Genomic DNA, 26,290 nt, shown 5'->3' on the forward strand with positions numbered 1-26,290 from the left:
TTGCCCAGGACGTTCCCAGTTTTAGTGCTGAAACTCTACATCCTGGAAATGCCGTCAGTTCTAGGATGGTTGGTCACCCTAGTGCTGGAAACAGTGTCAAAATAACAATGACTCTAAGAAGGTAGTTGAGTTGTCTCGCAGATGATGGTTACGATGGGCAGAAGCAGGCAGAGCTGATATTCTGGTTCCACAGTGTCAGGTGTCTTTGTTGTTACACCTTTCCTGGTTTGTACTTCTGTCCCGTGGTCCAGGATGTTAATCATTACCACGTCCTCACTCCAGCCAGCAGGAAGGTGAAAAGTGAAATCTCGAAGTGTATAAATTAGAATTGCACCTATCACTATGCTTCCATCCCATGCCCATTTACTAGAACTTACTCACTGTGGCTAAAACTAACCCCTAGAGAGGTTGGGAAATGTCATCGTTAGTCTTTTTGGCTATGAGCCAAGCTAAAGTAGAGGATTCCATTACTCGAAAAGAGAAGGAAAATATATGCCACAGCTCTCTCTTATATGCCCATACATGGCATCCAACAAATTCCAGTTTCCTTTCATATTCTAGTTGTTATTTAATAAGTGGTAATTTTCTTGGCCATTCACAACATTGCTGTGAATGTGTAGGAAGTTAACAAATAAGATGAAAAAAGAGCCCTAGACTTAAGGAAAAGCTGTAATGAATCTGTGCTTTAACTTGATAACTTTCTCCAACTGCAGTATCCATTACCCCAGAAATTTTCTCCATGATTGAGATGTGTCACTAACTCCAGTGCCTCAAGCCAACCAAAGCTTTTGATTTAGAATTTTATTCAGAAGTAAGGCAATAGATATAATTATAAGTTCGTTCATTTAAAATTAAAGGACAAAAACGAGGCCATTAGTGGAGATGCCTGTGGTCCAACTACATATCCTGGTTCAGAATCACAGTCGCAGTCGTTCATTCAGTAAATCTTTATTGAGCACTATGTCGTTAGGCAATGGGAATAAAACAGTTGTCAACTTTTACTACAGTTTCTACCCTTTCGGAGCTTAAATTGTGCCAGAGAAAAATAGATTTTTAAAATAAAATTTACATTTATTTAAAAGCACTAGTAATGATGCCCAATTAGTTTTTACTTTGCTGGATTTATTTTAATTTTACTAGATGGCATTTTTCCAAGGCTTTACTTGTAGAAGGTGCTTTGAAGAGAGATGAAATTACTCAACAATATTTCGTATACTACCAAGGCCAACCTGTGGTGGCAGTTGTGACTGATATATTTTCTCTTATGGCAGTCCACATAATACTAAATGCCAAGGAAACTTAAAAGCACAAAGAAATTCAGCTGTTCAGCTTGCTAGACTACATAATCCACTTTGAGGACTGTCACTCACTTCATTTTTCTAAATAGCCCAATTCACCACGTACAGACATGATCTTAAATTTCCCATTAGCTCTTGTTTTGTTTTTCTTTTAATGCGAAAACACTTTGATTAATTCTTGTTTAAAGTGATAGACTGTGAATCGCTGAGCTGCTGGGATGGTAGGCTGTCAAAACCTAAGTTCTTTCCTTTGGTTTATGTGCTTGTCATTTTTCTTCCTACATAGTTCATCCTCATGTGTGCTCAGTTCAGAGTTATTAACGATCCAACTTCAAATAGAAAAAACCAGAGAAATGATTCTTTCAAATGGTGGCCAAAGGTGATGCCCCCACTTTTTTAAAAAAAAATAAGGAGATGGAAATAGTAAGGTTGCCAGAGGTCTAGTATGGTGTTAGGCTCTGGTGTTTGCGAAAATGGGAGCAATATGGATTCATGAAGTCTATTTGTCATCTTTAAAAATCTCAGTGGTGTGCTGCGGTGTTCCTGTGTTAAATGTTAGCGTATGTGAACCATTGTTGCTTAGGAGCAGGAACAATATATAGCTAATCTGATTTTTTTTCTGGTGCTCTTAAGGGTTTACAACCATTTTGGGGGGCCTTGGAGGGATCACTTTTGCAAATAAGTGTTTTGCACATGCAACATTTAGGTACACCCCGACATCCGTGTTGTTTTGCCCCAGTTAATTCACTCTTAAATGTTGAATGGCTTCCATATAGTGAGGGGTGGGCACACTTATTAAACTTGGCATTGTTTCTTGTCTTGAATGCAGGCCTAGGAATAATTTTTATGTAAAGAAGGAAGGGCAGACCGATGTGCAAAATGAAATTTGTTTAGAGTCTTTGCATTGTGGATTTTCTTCAGTATTCTGGCAGTGAGGTACTGTCAAGTAGCCGTAGCATCTCAGAAGCCAAGAGAGAATTTGGAGCAGGTAGGGGATCAGTAGTATTTAGGGTGGGAGAGAAGTCCAATCAGATAAGTGCCGGGAAAAAAAGGGCATTTGTGTGAAAGTTAGGAGGTATTTAGTGCCCTTGGCAATGAGTGTGCAGGCAGAGTTGTGGGGCAGCCAATGGCAGGCTGTAATCATCTGGAGAGTAAGTAGGGCCCAGCAAACAGAGACTGATGTTTTACGACACTCGACTCCAAAGGGAGAGTGAGTTTAAGGCATGATCAAGGGGCATGTAAGTTGAAGGAATGTGTCATAAATATTATATATTTTTGGTAGAAAACTTCAGAAATCTGGAAATATATAAATAGGAAAATAAAACAATATCACTCAATCTGACAATCCAAATTTACTCTTGATAACAGTTTGATATTTACTTTGTTGTCATTATAATCATTTTATGTATGCATATATCGAGTATATGCATGTAAAATTTTGTTTTCTTGCTTTCTTATTATGTTATAGGCATTTTCTCAAAACTGTTTTGCAAATCATGGTTTTTGATGGTTCTGTGGTTTTCCATTGTAAGATCTACCATACTTTGATCAATCCTTTACTGCTGGATTCTTAGTAGTTTCTGCCTGTTTGCTGTCGGAAGTGAATGCAGGGAATGTCTTCGTACATACTTGTTGGTAATTCTGATTCGGGATAGTTTCATAAATGTAAAATAATGTGCCAGTTGTTTTTCAGAACACTCGTGCCGATTTACATTCTCACCAACTGCGTAAGACTGTGCTATCCCTTTGCAAGGACTGAGCCTTATCATTAAAAATGACATCCTTGCTGATTTCATGAAAGAAGAAATCTCGTTTGTTCATTTGTTCAACCATTCAGCAAGTTTTAAGCTCCTTGGACTAACTGGGAGGTTGAGTTCAGACTGCGTGTGGAGGGGTGGCGTGCCCAGTGCCACCTGTAGGGCTCACGGGCGAGGAGCCGTCTGCCACCTCCCATACGCCAACATTAGGAGGGTTTTAGCCCGAGTTATCAGTTCTCACTGCTCTTTAGGCAGGTTATCCACTTTTTCTAGAGAACTGCTCTTCATTTTTACTTTTGGGGGCGAATGCAGCAGCCCCTGCTTTGCCTCTGCGGGAGTGAAGGGGAGATGTGATGGGTGGGGAACTGGTTCAGTTCCTCTTTAGAGAGCGCCTCCCCTTCATTTCTTGCTCTTCCAGTGTCCTGTCAAGCTCTCAGCCATTCTGGAAGCAGTTTTCATCCCTGCTGCAGGCTTTCCCTCTGTGTGCCTGGGCCATGACTTCCTGCATTCTTTTCTGTCAATAAGCTATTTGTCAAGTTTTTGACACAAACAGTGTCACAACTCCATTCCACTGATGACTGCAGTTTTGCCCATACCTCACCTCCTCATGTCAATTCTCAGAGATATTAGGTATTTATTCCCTTTTATATTCTTTACTATAATTCCAAAGGAGCCTTGGGAGGAAAGGAGTAGAAACACTTGGGTTCAGTCAGCCCTCTCGGACTGGAAACCTCTGCACCAGATGTTTTAAACATTCTAAAAATATTTAATGATTATGTAATAGAATCGAATAATAGTGATTTTTTTCCTTTGCTTTATGCTCAGAATTATCTTTCTCTTTCCAGAGATCATTTAAAGCTCAACACTCTTAACGACTTTATTAGAAAAAAAAATTTTGACATTATTCTGTCTGATTTACTTTGGGGAAACTCTAAGGTAAAAAATTTAGTGATTTTGTTTTGCAAATATAAAGCCAGTTTTTAACACTTCATATTGAGTGAGTTGTTCTTTCTTCGTTTACTTGTGGTACTTCCTTCATCTCATATTATGTTCATATTCAAGAAATTCTTACAGGCTACCTACTCTGATCCATTGATTTGAGTTAGGATTCTGGGGCTAGTTCCGTAGTGTTTTTATTTTATTTTATTTTTTTATTGAAGTATAGTTGATTTACAATGTGTTAATTTCTGCTGTACAGCAAAGTGATTTAGTTCTCTCTCTCTCTTTCTATATATATATATGCACATCCTTTTTCATATTCTTTTCCATTATGGTTTATCTCAGAATATTGAATGTAGTTCTCTGCGCTATACAGTAGGACCTTGTTGTTTATGCATTCCATATATAATAGCTTACATCTGCTAACTCCAACCTCCCACTCCATCCCTCTCCCACTCCCCCTCCTCCTTGGCAACTGCAAGTCTGTTCTCTATGTCTGTGAATTTGTTTCTGTTTTGTAAATAGGTTCATTTGTGTCATATTTTAGATTCCACGTATAAGTGATATCATATGGTATTTGTCTTTCTCTTTGATTTACTTCACTTAGTGTGATGATCTCTAGTTGCATCCATGTTTCTGCAAATGGCATTATTTCATTCTTTTTTATGGCTGACTAGTATTCCATTGTATATATGCACCACACATATACATAGAGTGTTTTAATTACAAAATGTATTTTAATATTTACCTTTCTGTCCCAAGTCATTATTGTTTCTTTTTCAAAAGTGTATTCTCTCTTCTTGCCTGTTCTAACCAAGAAACATGGCTATAGTTTGGTCAAATTCCAAACAAAACAAAGCCATCCAGTGGAATTTTGAGAGGAATTTATTCAGTCTATTTATAATATGGGAAGGATTGGCTTTTTTAGAATATCGTATTCCATTAAAATAATATAGTTTTTCTATACACTTAGTATTATTTGCATGTATATCTTCAGGGAAAGGCTTGCCATACTTAGTATAGCCAAAATATATATATCCTTTTAAATTAATTTTAAAGGTATTTTATGTACTTTATTGTCACTGTGAATGAGATCTTTTTTCATCACATATTATTTTTAAAAAATACTTCCCATTATTTTTATTAAGAGAAGAGTAACATGTGTCCAATGTAGAAAAAGTTAAATTAAAATCCCTTATAATTCATACTATCCAGAAAAAACCACTGCCCTTTGGTGTTTAGCATTCCTATGTATATATACATATATATCTTTTACAGAGTGCTACATGCTATAAGCATGTTTAGTAACCTAATCTTGAACATCTTTCCGTGCCGTTAAATGTTCTTTTACAGGGTTGTTTCGGGGCTGCATTGTATGCATGAACGACAATTTATTTAACCAGTCTCCAATTGTTGGGAATCTAACATACCTCTAAATGTTTGCAATTAGTAACAGTCTTCTCCTGCCCTAAATAATGGCTTCATGAAAATGCTTATAGAAGTTAAATGTCTATTATGTATATTGCAGGCTGTTTTTCTAGGATATCATTTATCATTTACTTTTGTTTATAGTGCGTTTAATACATCCACATCCTTTTTTTTATCATCTAGTTTATTTTCTTCTCATTATTTTTTTTAGGTTGCTTTAAAATTTTTTCTTAAACTAGTAAACTTTACTTTTTAGAGCAGTTCTAAGTTCACAGCAAAATTGAGCAGAAAATGCATAGAGTTTCCATATCCTCCCTCCCCCTGCACATGCATACCTCCCTCCGCTATCAACATCTTGCACCACAGGTACATTTGTTTTGATCAGTGAATGTTGGCACATCGTTATCTCCCAAAGTCCATACTTTACAGGGTTCATTCTTGGTGTTGTATAGTATGTGGGTTTGGGTAAATGTATAATGACATGTATCCACGATTGTAACATCTTACAGAACGGTTTCACTGCCCTAAAAATCCTCTGTGCTTCACATGTTCATCCCTCCCTCCCTTGCAACCCTTGGCAACCACCAATCTCTTTAGAGATTGCCTAAATCTCCATAGAGATTTGCCTTTGCCAGAAGGTTATGTAATTGGAATCATACAGTATGTAGCCTTTTCAGATTGGCTTCTTTCATTTAATAAATATACATTTTAATTTCCTCCCTGCCTTTTCATGGCTTCATAGCTTATTTCTTTTTTAGTGCTGAGTAATATTCCATTATACAGGGGAACCACAGTTTATTTATTCACTTCACCTAAGGTTGTGTACTTGGTTACTCCCAAGTTTTGGCAATTGTAAATAAAGCTGTTATAAACATTCCTGTGTAGGTTTTTGTGCAGACATCTGTTTTCATCTCCTTTGTGTAAATACCAAGGAGCACAATTGCTGGATCATATGGTAAGAGTATGTTTAGTTTTGTAAGAAACCGCCAATTTGTCTTCCAAAGACTGTTTTGCATCCCCACCAGCAATGTATGAAAGTTCCTGTGGCTCCACATCCTCTCCAGTATTTGGTGTTGTCAGTGGATTTTGGCCGTTTTAATAGATATGTAGTGGTTTCTCATTATTGTTTTAATTTGCATTTTCCTAATGACATATGATATGGAACATCTTCTCTTATGTTTATTTGCCATCTGTATTTTCTTTGGTGAGGTGTCTATTAAGATCTTTGGCCCCTTTTTATTTATTTATTTATTTATTTATTTATTTATTTATGGCTGCGTTGGGTCTTTGTTTCTGTGCGAGGGCTTTCTCTAATTGCGGCAAGCGGGGGCCACTCTTCATCGCGGTGCGCGGCCCTCTCACTATCGCGGCCTCTCTTGTTGCGGAGCACAGGCTCCAGACACGCAGGCTCAGCAATTGCGGCTCACGGGCCCAGTCGCTCCGCGGCATGTGGGATCTTCCCAGACCAGGGCTCGAACCCGTGTCCCCTGCATTGGCAGGCAGACTCTCAACCACTGCGCCACCAGGGAAGCCCCCCTTTGGGCCCTTTTTAAATCAGGTTGCTTGTTTTCTTATTGTTGAGTTTTAAGAGTTCCTTCCTTACGTATCTTGGATAACAATCCTTTTTTCAAATATGTCTTTTGCAAATATTTCTCCCAGTCTATTGCTTATCTTCTCATTCTCTTGACCTTATCTTTCTCAGAGGAGAAATTTTAATATTAATGAAGTCCAGCTTATCAATAGACACATTCTGATACTTCTGGACTAGCAAGAATCTCACCGTTTGTTGGTAGTTGCGTTAGTCATTCTGTTATCCATGAAAGTGATAGTTCTGAGATTAAAGTGCTGTTGTAATCCTTCATAATGAACTTTGTATTTGAACAGCGAATAACACGCTTGTGCAAATGATGCTTCTTTGTTGGTGATCAGTCTTTTTTCATGAAGACATATGCAGGCCTAGTAGACATTATTTTTAGAAGATATTTTATCACATGAATATTGGTATTTCTGAATAGTTACTTTTAGAATTTTTATGTACAGAATCTATGTACTTTTTCTAACCTTATTTTGGTACAGTAGCCAGTAGTAGTAATTTAAAATCAGTTCCTCAGTCACACTAATCACATTTTAGCTGCTCCCTAGAGGCTACCATATTGGACAGTAAGGAGATAGAACATTTTCATCATCACAGATCGTTCTATTAGATAGTGCTGTTCTAGAATGTAAGCAGTTGTGCATTAAATCGTCATTTTGTGCGATTTCTTTTTACTTTGCAGTAGTTACTAAAATAAAATAAAAGGAAAAAAATAAGAAACATGGTAAAAGGATTTGTTTCCCTACTATTATTTTTTGTTTTCTTTCTTAGTGATTTATGATAAAGTAATAGTTTTAACTGCAGCTGAAGGAACTGAGTCTGCTCAGCTAAATGCAAAACACAGTCAGCAGAGCAGTTGCCTACCATTGGTCCATCATCCTGCATGTCTTCTTGGACATGCATGTAGTAACAGGCACTATTAATCACAGCAGTGGACAGTTCTGCTGTAATAGCTGTTTCTACATAAATCTCACTCCTAAAATTAATAACATGTCTACTTAAATTCCCAATTTTTCCTCTTTGGCATGGGAAGGAGGCTACACTAGGGAGACACATTGGAGAGACAACACAGGAGAATAAAGACCTGGAAAGTTTTCTCCAAGATTGGCTACTTAATTTTCTTCCTTCAGTGACCTTGTAATTATAGAATAAACTTACTTTATTGCTACGTAAACAGTGTTTTCTCCAAATTTATTTTTTTAAAGCCCTCACGTTAATTCAAGCAACATTTAGCATAGACTTTTATATGTTTATAAAGCATATTACTTCTGTTTACTCTTAATGATGTAGTATCATTTAGAAATGGTTTGAAATTTTCCTTGTAATGAGAGAGGGAAAAATCACCTGGAAATATTTATAGTTTAATCTTGGTATTGGAAGAATCTATCATTGCCTGCTATTGATTTCTTCTTTTTTTTTTTTTTTTAGGTTGCTTGCAGTGTTTGAATGTTGAGAAGGTATAGTTGTTTAAACTGCATTTACGTGGTGGGAATTTGTACAAGTAGGATGATTAATATATGATAATGAGTAAAAATAGATATTGATTTGGTGATCGCATATAAATCTATTTTGAGTTGTTCCTTGAAATAAAAGTGTCCAGTTCTCTTGGGTAACTATTGTTCAGATCTTTCCCTATTTGGAGGCTAATTTAGAGTCTAAGTAAAACTTATTTTGGATAGGTAGGGGGAGTTTGCACACTCTATGGCCCCCATAGGTATTATTTCTGAAAAATGATAGAGGATGAGTCTATCTATTGTATATACTCTATTAACACAGAAGAATAGAAGAAGCATTAGCCGTCAAGGATACAGCCATCATCTGACTTGCCCTTTGCACCTGAGTTACAGGTACAACACAGGAAGTGTAGTCAAGGACATAGTCACTCATCAGTCACTTCTTTCACAAACATTTAGTGAGATCCAGTTAAATTTCTTGAACTTTTCTATTAAAAGTTTCTCCTCTAGATAACGCCCTGAAATGAATCAGCAAATTGATATAAATTACATAAACAGAGTCTGCCAGGATACTTAAGGGTATTTAGACAAAGGAGAAAGTCACATTCAAGGTCATCTTTTCCTGTGGAAAAATGTATTTTCTATAGAATTACTACTTGAAATAGTTGTTTTCTAAAACATAATCTTTCTTTGGTGTGCCTTAGTCACAACTGGGAATGTTACTGCTGTGATAAAATGATTTAAAAAGAGACATACATGCTGATATACCTGGAAATAAAAAGTCTTGGCTCTTTTTCCTGGGATTAACAGTGATGTTCAATTAAAAGATAAATAGATGTTTCATAGATACCTCATAGCTATTATTCAAAGAAGAGAGATCTTCTGTCATTCAATCTTACAGGTTTCATTTCAAATTTAAAAAAAATTATTTCTCCATTATTGACGCAATTGTGTGTTCCAAAACGGATACATTTAAAATATATTTCAGTTTATGCCAGTTTTGCTGTCAATTCTATACTTTAAAAAATACCTTTCAAAAATAAAGAGGCAACTAGAACAAACATTGGGATAATTTTTAAAAGCGATCCTTAGGCAAAGTACTGGATCAGCAGATACTTTGAAAAAGTGTCTTTATGGTTGTTTTGAATGGTAAGGGTTGCATTCTGTTTTCAGTAGTTTTCTGGTTGTCATTTCAGCTATGAAGTCTTACACTCTGTATTTCATGCTCCTGTGGAGTGCTGTTGGGATAGCGAAGGCCGCCAAAATCATCATCGTGCCGCCAATTATGTTCGAAAGCCATATGTACATTTTCAAGACACTAGCCTCTGCCTTGCACGAGAGTGGGCACCACACAGTGTTCCTCCTCTCTGAAGGCAGAGACATCACGCCATCTAATCATTACAGCCTCCAGCGCTACCCAGGGATCTTTAACAGTACCACCTCGGATGCTTTCCTGCAGTCCAAAATGCGGAATATTTTCTCTGGGAGATTGACAGCAATCGAACTGTTTGACATACTGGATCACTATACCAAGAACTGTGATATGATGGTTGGCAACCGTGCCCTGATTCAGGGTCTAAAAAAGGAAAAGTTTGACCTGCTGCTGGTGGACCCCAATGACATGTGTGGATTTCTGATAGCTCATCTTTTAGGGGTTAAATATGCTGTATTTTCAACTGGCCTTTGGTATCCTGCTGAAGTGGGTGCTCCTGCCCCATTAGCTTACGTCCCGGAGTTTAACTCACTCCTCACAGACCACATGAACCTGCTGCAAAGGATGAAAAACACCGGCGTTTACCTCATTTCCAGATTAGGGGTCAGCTTTCTGGTTCTTCCCAAATACGAAAGGATAATGCAGAAGTACAACCTGCTGCCGGAGAAGTCCATGTATGACTTGGTCCACGGGTCCAGCCTGTGGATGCTGTGTACAGACGTAGCACTGGAGTTTCCGAGACCCACTCTGCCTAATGTTGTCTATGTAGGAGGGATCCTCACCAAACCGGCCAGCCCACTACCAGAAGTAAGGTTTGCTGAGCTCCTTGGGAATCTTTTCTAAATATAAATGTCAATTTGTCAGCTTTGAGTTTTAGAAGAGATAAGAGTTGGGCATTGTCGGGTAACAAATGCTATTCTAAAAAGTGGTTAAGACACAGAGCCTACCAAGGTCCCTTTATCTGTGGGTGCCTCACTCCCCTGGAATGCGTTCCTATGTCAGAGGAGCATTTCGGTAATCCCAAGAGGCCACTCTGCCATATGGTCGGTAGACTGGAAAGTAGAGTTTTGATTAAGTTATAACTCTACTATAACAGAGAATGTAGTTAGATAGTTCGTTTTAATGAGTGTAAGTGATTTTGCTTTTAATTAAACACAGAGATCCTTCTGATCTCCCCCAGAAAGCACAGACACAGTTGCCTGCATCTCGGTTAGGTCCCGTGAACTCAAATAAGTAGGATGACATGAATAGTGGTTCTTCTTTCAGCCGTCCTGACCACTAGAAAGTTTATGTCCAGCATTGAAAATGAGGTAGTAACTTCCATTAGCCTAGGAAGCTAACTAATTTTAAGTTAGTAAGCAAATGTAACTGTTTAAAGAAATCATGCCCCATCGTGATTTCATTTCAAAGATGGAATTAATTATGTTTTAACAAAACCCTTCTACTCTGAGTCAAACCTGAATTCTTTTTGCTGGCTGAGCTGTCAGCACACACCCTTGTGTTCTGTTCTCCATCCTAGTTTGTTTTTTTATGAGGTATCTCAAACTGACAGGAGCCATATTGCGTATCGGTTGTTGTAGGGGATTTTCTAACCTCAGGTTGACTCTGGATTTAATCTCAACATCTAATGGCATTTACCAGAAGTGTAGGGCCTGTTCTATGATTTTTGCTATTGCAACCATTTCTACTCTTAAAATTCTTAAAGTAGCCACTCACAACAACTGTTAAATTGTTCATCCCTAACTCTGGTCACTACATTTAAGAAAAAATCTGCCAGGGCCTTGATGAAGAGTAAATCTAGTTTTCTCCTATAGGTATCAGGTAAGCACAATCACTAGGCAGAATTTTCTCATGGGGAAATAAGGTGATTGGAATATACAGCCTGTAGACTTCTTTAACACCTCCATTAGAAGCATATTTAATAAATAATACTTTGATATAGTTCATGTAACATGAAGAAATAGAACTTGCCAGATCTTTGGCCCATAAACCCTAGATGCCGCTGGTAGACGCTGTGAGAGTGAGCTCAGGCCTTCTCTCTGACACCAGCTGTGAAGGATAGGGGTTAGTCTCAGCACGTCTCAGCCATTTGTGAATTTACTTAAGCCCACTTTGAATCCCAGATAGTCTCTGCCAGAGTCACTGTGTGATGTATTATCCCTTTCCTAAAGGTAACTAAAATCAAACTTCAGAAGCAGCTTCCAAGAGACCTGGAAGCAAGTCTGTCTCTACTTTAACTGAGTCATTCGTAATGTCAGGCAGATCAACCGTACTCCCTCAGATCTTCATCTTTTCCCAACCAGGGTACTGCCCTTCTGCTTGCTCCTTTGGGTTTTTGGTCGAATGCTATCTCCCTTCTTCAGGTTGAAGAAGGAACCAATGATAAGGAATCTTCTGATTGCCTTTTTTTTTTCTTCCATCCCTGTACATTTTTCTTGAGTTGCAGCAGCTTGAACTGTATAAGTACAGAATACTATTGTACGCTTAGTCAAATAGCATAGGTCCTTATGCCTGTTAGTTTCACTATGGTAGTCCTCCCTTATCTGCAGCTTCAGTCATCCTCGGTCACCCACGGTCTGAAAATATTAAAATTCCATAAATAAGCAATTCATAAGTTTTAAATTGCACATCATTTGGAGTAGCGAAGCTTGATGAAATCTCACATAGTGTAGCTCTGTCCGGCCCAGAATCCCCAGCCATCCACATGGTCTGCTCCTGACATCATTGCCATCGTCATGGCTCCATGATCCAGCATCGCTTGGAGCAGATGATCCTCCTTCTGATGTGTCATCATCAGGTCAACAGTAGCCTAACTCTGTGTCACAGTGCCTACGTCATTCACCTCACTTCATCTGATCACGCAGGCATTTTATCATCTCGTGTCCTCACAAGAAGGGTGAGTAGAGCACAATAAGATATTGAGAGAGAGAGAAACCACATTCACATAATTTCTATTACAGTATATTATGATCTCTTTTATATTAGTTATTGTTAATCTACTGTGCCTAATTTATAAGTTAAACTTCATCATAGGTATGGATGTATAGGAAAGAACATGGTATGTATAGGGTTCAGTGCTATTCAAGATTTCAAGCACTCACTGGAGGTCTTGGAACATATACTCTGTGGATAAAGGGGGGGGGCTACTGTACCTTGTTTTACTTTAAAAGCATCTTTTGTGTGGTTTTTGGAGCTTCATATAAGGTTATTACCCAAAATGTTTTCTGATTTGCCATGATTTCTAGTTTGACACTGGCTTGACCTACTTTGTGGGCTTTCCTGTTCTTTTTTCCTCTTTGGGCTTTTTGTAATGATTCTTTTGAAAATGTGCTCTTTATTTACAATTATTGCTTTAACTGTGACAGTTAGGTGTCACACTCAGATACATACACATCTGGCATGTGCATGTGTTATGTATGTGGACCAGATAAGTATATTATTATCATGGAAAATCTGTTAGGTTATAAGTGTGAAGGGCCTTTTTCACTTCAGTGTGCCATTTACAAAGTTCTTCAATAGGGAGTATTTTGAAGAATGATGTGTCTTTTCCTTTCATATATTCCTCACACTAATGAGGCTTTATATGTGTAGGAACACGTGTGTTCCTATTGTGATTTCTCTAGTAGATTTGTCTGATACAGTAAACTGTACCTCAGGTTTCTAAAAGTTAATGAGTTTCTCAAATGCCTGTATTACTTACAGGTCATGGTTGTGACACTAAAATAATAGAGCCCAGCAAGTGGCCTCCTAGAACACATGATTCACTAATAACAGCTTAATTGTTAACTGCCTTGGTATCTTACACTGGCAATGGATTAAATTTTCCAGATGTCTGGAAATGATTTGACAGTGGGATTTCATTTCACACCTGGGATGAAAAGATAGAGAAAATGTCTAAAAGACATTTTCCAGGAGCTTTCATAATGTTTGAGCCCAAAGAAACTCTAGAGAGCATCTAGTTCAGCTCTATTTTTCCTCCTCAAAATATAAAAATTCGTTTGTCACATAGGAGATTAAAAGAATTTGAGTGTTTTGTCCAGGCCAGAATTTGTGGCACAGCCAAGTGAATTGTTTTGCTATTAAACAAAGCCAAGTGGATTGTTTTGCTATTAGTTAGATATTTTGTCAAGATGCCTGCATCTCTTGTCACTCATTTTACTCATTTACACATTTATAGTGTATACAAAACTATGCAGAGACAATTTTGCTAATCTTGATTTGCTGTCTCAAAGATTGTGAGGACTTAATATAAGAGTCACATTACACCATTTGGACTCTTCCTTGTGCTTTAGAGATTTAATGATAGAAATCAGGCAGAATCCAAATGCTTTTGATTACAAAATGTTGCATTGGTGTAGAGTGAAGAAATTGTCTGCCTTGATAATAGAATCATTTCTAAATGCATGCACCTAACTTATCATACTATTTACTACTGGGCTGCCTACAGTAGGAGGCCTTAAAATGTCCTTAAGGGGACAGAGGTTTAGTTTGGATTATATCCATATAGTGGCTTATCTCTATCTTTACAGGGTGGTAGAGAATATGGAAACAAATTTAAAAAATAAAAAGCTTTTCTTAGGTCAGGAAGGAGGTCTGTAAATAGATCCCTATTTGATTAGGTCCTTCAAGTATTAAATGTGAATGAAATAATAACATCTTATAGGGGGTGACTGTCGCTTTTAGTGGTTTGATTAGGGGGTAATAACAATAATACTATCAAAGAATAGTACATTTACTTAGGGAGTCTTTTGATGATTAAAATTCACATGTTTCAGGTGATAATTTTTAGATGATTTCCCATTGGTGGGAAGTGGTCTAGCCCTGCCAAGCAGTTGACCTCAGCCCCTTTTCAGCTTCGATAGCCCTGAACTGTAATTGCACCTAATGGATTGTACCTTAATTATTGGTTTTTCACATGGCTTTCTCCCTAACTAGGGTGTGGATGCCATAAAGGGTGGGCAACAAGGTGGGTAACCTCTGTACCCTGAGTGCCTGGAAAATGGTAGCCACTCAATGAATGTTTAAAATTAAATGAATTGCATCAAAGAGAAATAGTTGCCAAAAAATAGGTGATTGAACTAGTACAACAGTGTCGTTAATATTATAACCATTATTTGTTTATTCCAAATTATGTCCAGATGCCATTGCAGCCATTAAGTAACCAAACATTCCAGGTTAAGTTATTTTAATGAATTAGAATAGCCCCTTAATGATACTGATATTGAGAAAAGGAGATCATCATACATTACACAACTGGTGAGCTAAATGGGCTCTACTGTGTTCCAAATATACATGTGAACAGGGCTAGTAGCGCAAGTCAGGCCAGCTGTTGCTGTGTTAAAGATGATCTGGGGCGGCACGGCACTCATTTGGCGGACCTCAGAGGTGCTTTATGGCCAGGCTAGGAGTACGAAAGGCATTTTCGTGTCACCATTTGTAGAGACATTCTTAATTTAGGTAAACACAGTCCTGGGGAAAGATACAGATAAGAGATAAACAGATAAGAAAGAGCAAGAGACCAAGGACAGTGTCATGAGATACTCACTGTTTTGTCATTTTGTAGTTTGCCTGAACTCCCTCACAGAGAAAGGTTTGGGGGGAAAAAGAGATATTGTGCAATGGATTCATTAGATTAACCCCCTTGTGAGCAGATCAGGTTATGAGAAGAAGAATAAATCCAAGAAGCAAGACAGTGGCTTTTTTATTTAGTTTTCATTGAGTCACCTAGAAGCCATTACTTATTATTACATATGGAAATGGAAAGCTGACCTCCCCAAGAGTGAATGGATGTCTAAGCTGAGTTATGGGACCAGAGTCCTTGGGGCTAACAGATTGATCCAGGGTTGCACAGCAGATGTGGAAAATTAAGGCCATTTTAATAGTATGTTGCATATAAGTTATCTCTTGAAATATAAAGCTAGAGATAAAATTATAACCATTGTATCATATTGATTAAAATGTCCCCTTTTAAATAAGTATCATTTAATCAAAATATATATCTTCTATAGTAAGTTCCTTATTTTGGATACCATCACTCACAAATAATTTTTTAGGATGTCTTCATCCATGCAGTACTACTGTGCTATATTGGTAGCTGTGCAGGGATCAGAAAATTGAGAACTCTAATATTTGGAAGAGATGAATGATTTAATTCCAATTACTGATTCTTAGCTTAAATATTCACCACAACATGATAGTTGGGCACAAATAATAGATTCCCTATGGGAACTCAGTAATGTAAAATGTTGTTGCAGATATTTCTTGCAAAGGTTTTGTAGGTTGATCATATATTTTTGTCTTTATTTTGTAGTAAGAAACCAGATTACCTGGCTAAGTGAATCTATCCAAGAAGTAAATCAGGCACTGTTGCAAACATCAATAAGTTACTGTTTAGTTCACTGATGTGGTAATTTTCTAAGAAGCACTGTAGTTTTAAATAGCTTATCAGTTGCTTCTGTAAGCATCATAGGCTTACAAGGGTTTCCTGATACATTAGGAGACCTGAATATAATTGAAATTGCAGAGTCTGACATGATTTTTAAACACCTTCCTCCCTCTGCTGTTAAGTATTTAAGATTTAAGATGCCCTGCAGAATTGTTCATTTAGATATTAATTCAAATGCTGGCGATGTCAAGGGAAATATTTTTTAACTGGTCATTTTTTTACAAATGATAGTTCTCATAATTAAATTGCTGTTGGCACCAGTTTTTAGAATGATATTCTTCACAAATAGTCTCATTCCAAGCCGAACAGTTCTAGTTTTGAAATTAAAATTGCTACTGTCAATGAGTTTGTCAGATCTATTCCTGAGTGCAGATTTTGACAGGATGGAGTGAGCGTGACCTTCTGAAGAAGCAGTGGCACTGGAGACAAGCTACCTATTTCATAGTTTGTTTACGGAATTTTTTATACCAACTTTCCAGGGGCTGCGGCAAAGTAGCAAAGTGGAAAAACATGGGCCTTTTCAGCCAAATGGTCCTGGCTTTTAGTCCTGGCCTTCATAAGACTCTTTTGGACAAGAGAGGGAGTCAGCCTCATTAAAACGAGGACAACAGTGCTTACCTCGGAGGGTTTCCATAAATGAGCGCAATGGCAATAACTAGTGGTGGTAGTTGTTGCTCTTATTATTGTTGTGATAACTCGTTATTTAAGATGCGCTATAGTTACTGAATCACTGTCACTTGCTGTCGTCCACCTGGCAGATAGAAGAATGGTTTCAGAGGCGTAGGGAGTACGTGGAGGAAGTGTCTATGGCGTCACCTCTACTCATTTTAGGGGTTGGCACTTGGTACTTCTACTTCCATCTCGGGGATGTTTATTTCCCTTTCTTTCATTGTCTTTCTCACTGAAGTAGACTGAAAATGACAAGTGAGATAGGTGCCCCTTAGACCATCTGAGTGTCTTAAGAAATGAGCAGAAGCTGACAGGGATGTGTTGTAAGGGCAGGAGAATTAAGGAAGTAGCCCTCTGGTACTTGCGAATGCTGGCTTCTTGAGGTTCAGTGATCCTATCTGTGGTTTTTCAATCCTTTAAATGGAGGAGCAGGGATTCCAGCCCCTCTTCTGCTGCCTCCAGGCTTGTTCCTTCTCCTTCTGGGCTTCTCATTCCTGAGGGACCTTTGGGGAAGCTCCAGACAAATAAATACCTGCCTTCTAGACAGAGATTCTACCCAGATTCTCCTCCACGCTCAGGCCCTGCTGAATTAGATTATTAGATTAGATAACCCATAACCCTCAAAAAAAAAAAAGTTTGAGATTTTCTTCTAAGATCTAGAGTGCAGACTGCAATCAACCTCAGTGTTTATCCTTACTTCTTCCTATATCTCTATAGCCTGCCCAAGTTGTAGCTTTTGTATACTGTCACTCCTTCACTCTCCGCAGTATTGTTGAGATCAGAATCTCATCACATTCTTGTTAAAACATGGGTTCTAGGGCCAGTTAGGAGATCTGGGATGGGCCTACTAATCTGTAACAAGTTCCTGGGTGATGTTGATGCTGCTGTTTAAGGACTAACCACACTTTGGGAACCACTCATTTAGATTCAGACAGTAAGTGTGAACTGTACATTTTAATTACATTATGTAATATATTTTGTATGAGAGTCATTTTTTTCCTGATCATTATAGATTTTTTTCCTTCTAGAAAATTATTTTCAGTATAAATTGTACCACCATAAATGTATGTACACATCAAGATTTCCCTTGCTTTAGGAAGCAGATCTACATAGAATATCCATGTGCAACCATGTTAATAATAGGTAAGGTCTTCAGTACTAAAGTCCTTTAACTTTTCTCCCTATTTTCCTTTATCTCTATCACTGTTTTTTGTTTTTTTTTTTAACATCTTTATTGGAGTATAATTGCTTTACATTGTTGTGTTAGTTGCTGCTGTATAACAAAGCGAATCAGCTATACGTATACATATATCCCCATATCCCCTCCCTCTTACGTCTCCCTCCCACCCTCCCTATCCCACCCCTCTAGATGGTCACAGAGCACTAAGCTGATCTCCCTGTGCTATGCGGCTGCTTCCCACTAGCTATCTATTTTACATTTGGTAGTGTATATATTTCCATGGCACTCTCTCACTTCTTCCCAGTTTACCCTTCCCCCTCCCTGTGTCAAGTACATTCTCTACATCTGCATCTTTATTCCTGTCCTGCCCTAGGTTCTTCAGAACCATTTTTTAATTTTTTTTTTAGATTCCGTATATATGTGTTAGCATATGGTATTTGTTTTCCTCTTTCTGACTTCACTCTGTATGACAGACTCTAGGTCCATCCACCTCCCTAAAAATAACTCAACTTCGTTCCTTTTTATGGCTGAGTAATATTCCATTGTATATATGTGCCACATCTTCTTTATCCATTCATCTGTTGATGGACACTTAGGTTGCTTCCATGTCCTGGCTATTGTAAATAGTGCTGCAGTGAACATTGTGGTACATGACTCTTTTTGAACTATGGTTTTCTCAGGGTATGTGCCCAGTAGTGGGATTGCTGGATCATATGGTAATTCTATTTTTAGTTTTTTAAGGAACCTCCATACTGTTCTCCATAGTGGCTGTATCAATTTACATTCCCACCAGCAGTGCAAGAGTGTTCCCTTTTCTCCACACCCTCTCCAGCATTTATTGTTCGTAGATTTTTTGATGATGGCATTCTAACCGGTGTGAGCTGATACCTCATTGTAGTTTTGATTTGCATTTCTCTAATGATTAGTGATGTTGAGCATCCTTTCATGTGTTTGTTGGCAATCCGTATATCTTCTTTGGAGAAATGTCTGTTTAGGTCTTCTGCCCATTTTTGGATTGGGTTGTTTGTTTTCTTGATATTGATCTGCATGAGCTGCTTGTAAGTTTTGGGGATTAATCCTTTGTCAGTTGCTTCGTTTGCAAATATGTTCTCCCATTCTGAGGGTTGTCTTTTCATCTTGTTTATGGTTTCCTCTGCTGTGCAAAAGCTTTTAAGTTTCATTAGGTCCCATTTTTTTATTTTTGCTTTTATTTCCATTTCTCTAGGGGGTGGGTCAAAAAGGATCTTGCTGTGATTTATGTCATAGAGTGTTCTGCCTATGTTTTCCTTTAAGAGTTTGATAGTGTCTGGCCTTACATTTAGGTCTTTAATCCATTTTGAGTTTATTTTTGCATATGGTGTTAAGGAGTGTTCTAATTTCATTCTTTTACATGTAGCTGTCCAGTTTTCCCAGCACCGCTTATTGAAGAGGCTGTCTTTTCTCCACTGTATATTCTTGCCTCCTTTATAAAAGATAAGGTGACCATATGTGTGTGGGTTTATCTCTGGGCTTTCTATCCTGTTCCATTGATCTATATTTCTGATTTTGTGCCAGTACCATACTGTCTTCATTACTGTAGCTTTGTAGTATAGTCTGAAGTCAGGGAGCCTGATTCCTCCAGCTCTGTTTTTCTTTCTCAAGGTTGCTTTGGCTATTTGGGGTCTTTTGTGTTTCCATACAAATTGTGAAATATTTTGTTCTAGTTCTGTGAAAAATGCGAGTGATAGTTTGATAGGGATTGCATTGAATCTGTAGATTGCTTTGGGTAGTACAGTCATTTTCACAATATTGATTCTTCCATTCCAAGGACATGGTATATCTCTCCATCTGTTTGTATCATCTTTAATTTCTTTTATCAGTGTCTTATACTTTTCTGCATACAGGTCTTTTGCCTCCTTAGGTAGGTTTATTCCTATGTATTTTATTCTTTTTGTTGCAGTGGCAAATGGGAGTGTTTCCTTAATTTCTCTTTCAGATTTTTCATCATTAGTGTATAGGAATGCAAGAGATTTCTGTGTATTAATTTTGTATCCTACTACTTTACCAAATTCATTGATTAGCTCTAGTAGTTTTCTGGTAGCATCTTCAGGGTTCTCTATGTATAGTATCATGTCATCTGCAAACAGTAACAGCTTTACTTCTTCTTTTCTGATTTGGATTCCTTTTATTTCTTTTTCTTCTCTGATGTGGCTAAAACTTCCAAAACTATGTTGAATAATACTGGTGAGAGTGGATAACCTTGTCTTGTTCCTGATCTTAGAGGAAATGGTTTTAGTTTTTCACCATTGAGAACAGTGTTGGCTGTGGGTTTGTCATATATGGCCTTTATTATGTTGAGGTAAGTTCCCTCTGTGCCTACTTTCTGGAGGGTTTTTATCATAAATGGGTGTTGAATTTTGTCAAAAGCTTTTTTTGCATGTATTGAGATGATCATATGGTTTTTCTCCTCAATTTGTTAATATGGTTTATCACATTGATTGATTTGCTTATATTGAAGAATCCTTGCATTCCTGGGATAAACCCCACTTGATCATGGTGTATGATCCTTTTAATGTGCTGTTGGATTCTGTTTGCTAGTATTTTGTTGAGGATATTTGCATGTATTTTTATCAGTGATAATGGCCTGTAGTTTTCTTTCTTTGTGGCATCTTTGTCTGGTTTTGGAATCAGGATGGTGGTGGCCTAGTAGAATGAGTTTGGGAGTGTTCCTCCCTCTACTATATTTTGGAAGAGTTTGAGAAGGATAAGTGTCAGCTCTTCTCTAAATGTTTGATAGAATTCGTCTGTGAAGCCATCTGGTCCTGGGCTTTTGTTTGTTGGAAGATTTATTTTTTTTTGATGCATTTTTTTGTTTTAGAATTGGGCAATTATTATTATTATTTTTAAAATTTATTTTTGGCTGTGTTGGGTCTTCGTTTCTGTGCGAGGGCTTTCTCCAGCCGTGGCAAGCGGGGACCACTCTTCATCGCGGTGCGCGGGCCTTTCACTGTCGCGGCCTCTCTTGTTGCGGGGCACAGGCTCCAGACGCACAGGCTCAGTAGTTGTGGCTCACGGGCCTAGTTGCTCCGCGGCATGTGGGACCCTCCCAGACCAGGGCTCAAACCCGTGTCCCCTGCATTGGCAGGCAGATTCTCAACCACTGCGCCACCAGGAAAGCCCTGTTGGAAGATTTTTAATCACAGTTTCAATTTCAGTGCTTGTGATTCGTCTGTTTATACTTTCTGTTTCTTCCTGGTTCAGTCTTGGAAGGTTGTGCTTTTCTAAGAATTTGTCCATTTCTTCCTGGTTGTCCATTTTATTGGCATATAGTTGCTTGTAGTAATCTCTCATGATCCTTTGTATTTCTGCAGTGTCAGTTGTTACTTCTCCTTTTTCATTTCTAATTCTATTGATTTGAGTCTTCTCCCTTTTTTTCGTGATGAGTCTGGCTAATGGTTTATCAATTTTGTTTATCTTCTCAAAGAACCAGCTTTTAATTTTATTGATCTTTGCTATCTTTTCCTTCATTTCTTTTTCATTTATTTCTGATCTGATCTTTATGATTTCTTTCCTTCTGCTGACTTTGGGGTTTTTTTGTTCTTCTTTCTCTAATTGCTTTAGGTGTGAGGTTAGGTTGTTTATTTGAGATGTTTCTTGTTTCTTGAGGTAGGATTGTATTGCTATAAACTTCCCTCTTAGAGCTGCTTTTGCTGCATCCCATAGGTTTTGGATCATCGTGTTTTCATTGTCATATGTTTCTGGGTATTTTTTATTTCCTCTTTGATTTCTTCAGTGATCTCTTGGTTATTTAGTAGTGTATTGTTTAGCCTCCATGTGTTTTTTTCCCCTGTAGTTTATTTCTAATCTCATAGCGTTGTGGTTGCAAAAGATGCTTGATGCAATTTCAATTTTATTAAATTTACCGAGGCTTGATTCGTGACCCAAAATATGAACTATCCTGGACAGTGTTCCATGAGCACTTGAAAAGAAAGTGTATTCTGTAGTTTTTGGATGGCATGTCCTATAAATATCAATTAAGTCCATCTTATTTAATGTATCATTTAAAGCTTGTGTTTCCTTATTTATTTTCATTTTGGATGATCTGTCCATTGGTGAAAGTGGGGTGTTAAAGTCCCCTACCATGATTGTGTTACTGTCGATTTCCTCTTTTATGGCTGTTAGCATTTGCCTTATGTATTGAGGTGCTCCAATGTGGGTGCATAAATATTTACAATTGTTATATCTTCTTCTTGGATTGATCCCTTGATCATTATGTAGTGTCCTTTTTTGTGTCTTGTAACAGTCTGTATTTTAAAGTCTATTTTGTCTGGTATGAAAATTGCTACTCCAGCTTTCTCTTGATTTCCATTGCATGCACTGTCTTTTTCCATCCCCTCACTTTCAGTCTGTATGTGTCCCTAGGTCTGAAGTGGGTCTCTTGTAGACAGCATATATACAGGTCTTATTTTTGTATCCATTCAGCCAGTCTATGTCCTTTGGTTGGAGCATTTAATCCATTTCCATTTAAGGTAATTACCAATATGTATGTTCCCATTACCATTTTCTTAATTGTTTGGGGTTTGTTATTGTAGGTCTTTTCCTTCTCTTGTGTTTCCTGCCTAGAGAAGTTCCTTTAGCATTTGTTGTGAAGCTGGTTTGGTGGTGCTGAATTTTCTTAACTTTTGCTTGTCTGTAAAGGTTTTAATTTCTCTGTTGAATCTGAATGAGATCATTGCTGGATAGAGTAACCTTGGTTGTAGGTTTTTCCCTTTCATCACTTAAAATATGTCCTGCCACTCCCTTCTGGCTTGCAGAGTTTCTGCTGAAAGATGAGCTGTTAACCTTATGGGGTTTCCCTTGTATGTTATTTGTTGCTTTCCCGTTGCTGCTTTTAATATTTGTTTCTTTGTATTTAGTTTTTGATAGTTTGGTTAATCCGTGTCTTGGCGTGTTTCTCCTTGGATTTATCTTATATGGGCCTCTCTGCGGTTCCTGGACTTGATTGACTATTTCCTTTCGCATATTAGGGAATTTTTCAACTATAATCTCTTCAAATATTTTCTCAGTCCCTTTCTTTTTCTCTTCTTCTTCTGGGACCCCTATAATTTGAATGTTGATGCATTTAATGTTGTCCCACAGGTCTCTGAGACTGTCCTCAATTCTTTTCATTCTTTTTTCTTTATTTTGCTCTGCGGTAATTATTTCCACTATTTTATCTTCCAGGTCACTTATCTGTTCTTTTGCCTCAGTTATTCTGCTATTGATTCTTTCTATAGAATTTTTAATTTCATTTATTGTGTTGTTCATCATTGTTTGTTTGCTCTTTAGTTCTTCTAGGGCCTTGTTAAACATTTCTTGTATTTTCTTCATTCTATTTCCAAGATTTTGGATCATCTTTACTATCATTACTCTGGATTCTTTTTCAGGTAGACTGCCTATTACCTCTTCATTTGTTTGGTCTGGTGGGTTTTTACTTTGCTCCTTCATCTGCTGCGTATCTCTGTCTTCTCATTTTCCTTAACTGACTGTGTTTGATGTCTCCTTTTCGCAGGCTGCAGGTTCGTAGTTCCCATTGTTTTTGGTGTCTGCCCCCAGTGGGTAAGGTTGGTTCAGTAGGTTGTGTAGGCTTCCTGGTGGAGGGGACTGGTGCCTCTGTTCTGGTGGATGAGGCTGGATCTTGTCTTTCTGATGGGCAGGACTGTGTCTGGTGGTGTGTTTTGGTGTGTCTGTGAACTTATTAGGCAACCTCTCTGCTAATGAGTGGGGTTGTGTTCCTAACTTCCTAGTTGTTTGGCACAGGTTGTCCAGCACTGGAGCTTGCTGGTCGTTGAGTGGAGCTGGGTCTTAGCGTTGAGATGGAGATCTCTGGGAGAGCTCTCGCCGATTGAAAATATGTGGAGCAGGGAGGTCTCTGGTGGACCAGTGTCCTCAACTTGGCTCTCCCACCTCAGAGGCTCAGGCCTGACACCCGGCTGGAGCACCAAGACCCTGTCAGCCACATGACCAGGTACGTGGTGAGTTTCTTGCCTTTTGGGAAGTCTGAGGTCCTCTGCCAGCGTTCAGTAAGTGTTCTGTAGGAGTTGTTCCACACGTAGACGTATTTTTGATGTATTTGTGGAGAGGAAGGTGATCGCCACATCTTACTCTTCCACCATCTTGAAGGTCGATCCTCTAGGGACTTTAACATTTGTTATTATGGTTTTTATTTTTTAATCTTCCAATCTTTTTGCTCATGAAGGGAAGACGCACACAGGACCTTAAGTATGCGGAAGAAATGGCAAGATTTAGGTATTGCCAAATTTGGGGGACTATCCTTCTGGAGAAGGTGAAACTATCACTGTTTTTTTTTTTTACAACATTCTAAAAATATTTTATCTCAGGTTAATATACAGCACTGGATCAAAACAGGCTATGATTTTAAAGTCATATTACAGAAATGCCTATTTCTAAAATCCTAAGAAGTTATATGCTGAAATTGTTTTTGTTCTTATGTACAATCTTATATCTGAAATCTAGTAGCAAGCAGAATGTCATTTACTTTATGTAGCATTTTGTAAATGCTCACTACCCATTAACATTTCTTTGTATTTATAACATATCAATATTATAAATATAACAGAATGAGAAAGGGTTTGTTTTTTAGTGTCCAGTCTTTACATTAGCTTGCTTACTCAGAAAATACAGTTGACCCTTGAACAACACAGGGGTTAGGGACATTGACCCTCCTTCCTCTCAAAAATCCCTGTGTAATTTACAGTTGTCTCTGTATACACAGTTCCTCTTTATTTGCAGTTCCTCATTCGCGGATTCAAGCAACCATGGATCGTGTAGTACTGTAGTATTTACTATTGAAAAAAATCCATGTGTAAGTGGATCCATGTAGTTCAGACCCATGTTGTTCAAGGGTCAAGTGTATTTTTACGCTGCGACAACCACTTTTGTTTTTACTTTGAAGGCATCTCTCTTGCAAGTTAACAAACCCTGAGCATGTACGTAAGGCAAACACTGGCCCCTGCCTGATAAACCCAGTAGTATTGTCCTGGAGCTGAGAGTTGCTTTGTAAGGGGTATTTTTGTAGGAAGAAAACAGGACAGATAGCCAGAGAGAAATAGGCATTGAAGTAGTGGGATGGAATTTTTCAGGTACTTCTTTTTTTTTTTTTTAAAGTATTTATTTATTTATTTGTGCCTGTGTTGGGTCTTCGCCTCTGTGCGAGGGCCCTCTCTAGCTGTGGCAAGTAGAGGCCACTCTTCATCACGGTGCGCAGGCCTCTCACTATCACGGCCCCCCTTGTTGCGGAGCATAGGCTCCAGACGCGCAGGCTCAGCAATTGTGGCTCACGGGCCCAGCCGCTCCGCGGCACGTGGGATCTTCCCAGACCAGGGCTCGAACCCGTGCCCCCTGCATTGGCAGGCAGATTCTCAACCACTGCGCCACCAGGGAAGCCCTCAGGTACTTCTTTTTTTTTTTTTTTTTTCATTGCAGCAGTATTTTTTTTTTTTTAAACATCTTTATTGAAGTATAATTGCTTTACAATGGTGTGCTAGTTTCTGCTTTACAACAAAGTGAATCAGTCATACATATACATATGTTCCCATATCTCTTCCCTCTTGCATCTCCCTCCCTCCCACCCTCCCCATCCCACCCCTCTAGGTGGTCACAAAGCACCGAGCTGATCTCCCTGTGCTATGCAGCTGCTTCCCACTAGCTATCTATTTTACATTTGGTAGTGTATATATGTCCATGCCACTCTCTCACCCTGTCACATCTCACCCCTCCCCCTCCCCACATCCTCAAGTCCATTCTCTAGTAGGTCTGTGTCTTTATTCCCGTCTTGCCACTAGGTTCTTCATGGCCTTTTTTTTTTTTCCTTAGATTCCATATATATGTGTTAGCATACTGTATTTGTTTTTCTCTTTCTGACTTACTTCACTCTGTATGACAGACTCTAACTCCATCCACCTCATTACAAATACCTCCATTTCATTTCTTTTTATGGCTGAGTAATATTCCATTGTATATATGTGCCACATCTTCTTTATCCATTCATCCGATGATGGACACTTAGGTTGCTTCCATGTCCTGGCTATTGTAAATAGAGCTACAATGAACATTTTCGTACATGACTCTTTTTGAACTATGGTTTTCTCAGGGTATATGCCCAGTAGTGGGATTGCTGGGTCGTATGGTAGTTCTATTTTTAGTTTTTTAAGGAACCTCCATACTGTTCTCCATAGTGGCTGTATCAATTTACATTCCCACCAACAGTGCAAGAGTGTTCCCTTTCCTCCACACCCTCTCCAGCATTTATTGTTTCTAGATTTTTTGATGATG

General features: G+C 38.3%; 1 protein-coding gene across 2 annotated transcripts in view; it reads left to right on the top strand.

Annotated features, from left to right (window-relative positions):
- UGT8 (UDP glycosyltransferase 8) overlaps positions 1-26,290 on the top strand; it is a 92,041-nt gene that overhangs the window by 16,944 nt on the left and 48,807 nt on the right. The window contains exons 2-3 of one of the 2 annotated variants that reach the window (XM_036851947.1): positions 8,445-8,473; positions 9,667-10,490. In XM_036851947.1, the coding sequence (XP_036707842.1) occupies positions 9,669-10,490 (822 nt within the window). In that variant the 5' untranslated portion in view covers positions 8,445-8,473; positions 9,667-9,668. Of the gene's footprint in view, positions 1-8,444; positions 8,474-9,664; positions 10,491-26,290 lie in introns of those variants that run through there. The other variant, XM_036851948.1, reaches the window with a different exon arrangement.

The sequence above is a fragment of the Balaenoptera musculus genome, chromosome 5, assembly GCF_009873245.2.
Source record: "Balaenoptera musculus isolate JJ_BM4_2016_0621 chromosome 5, mBalMus1.pri.v3, whole genome shotgun sequence".
Lineage (NCBI taxonomy): Eukaryota > Metazoa > Chordata > Mammalia > Artiodactyla > Balaenopteridae > Balaenoptera > Balaenoptera musculus.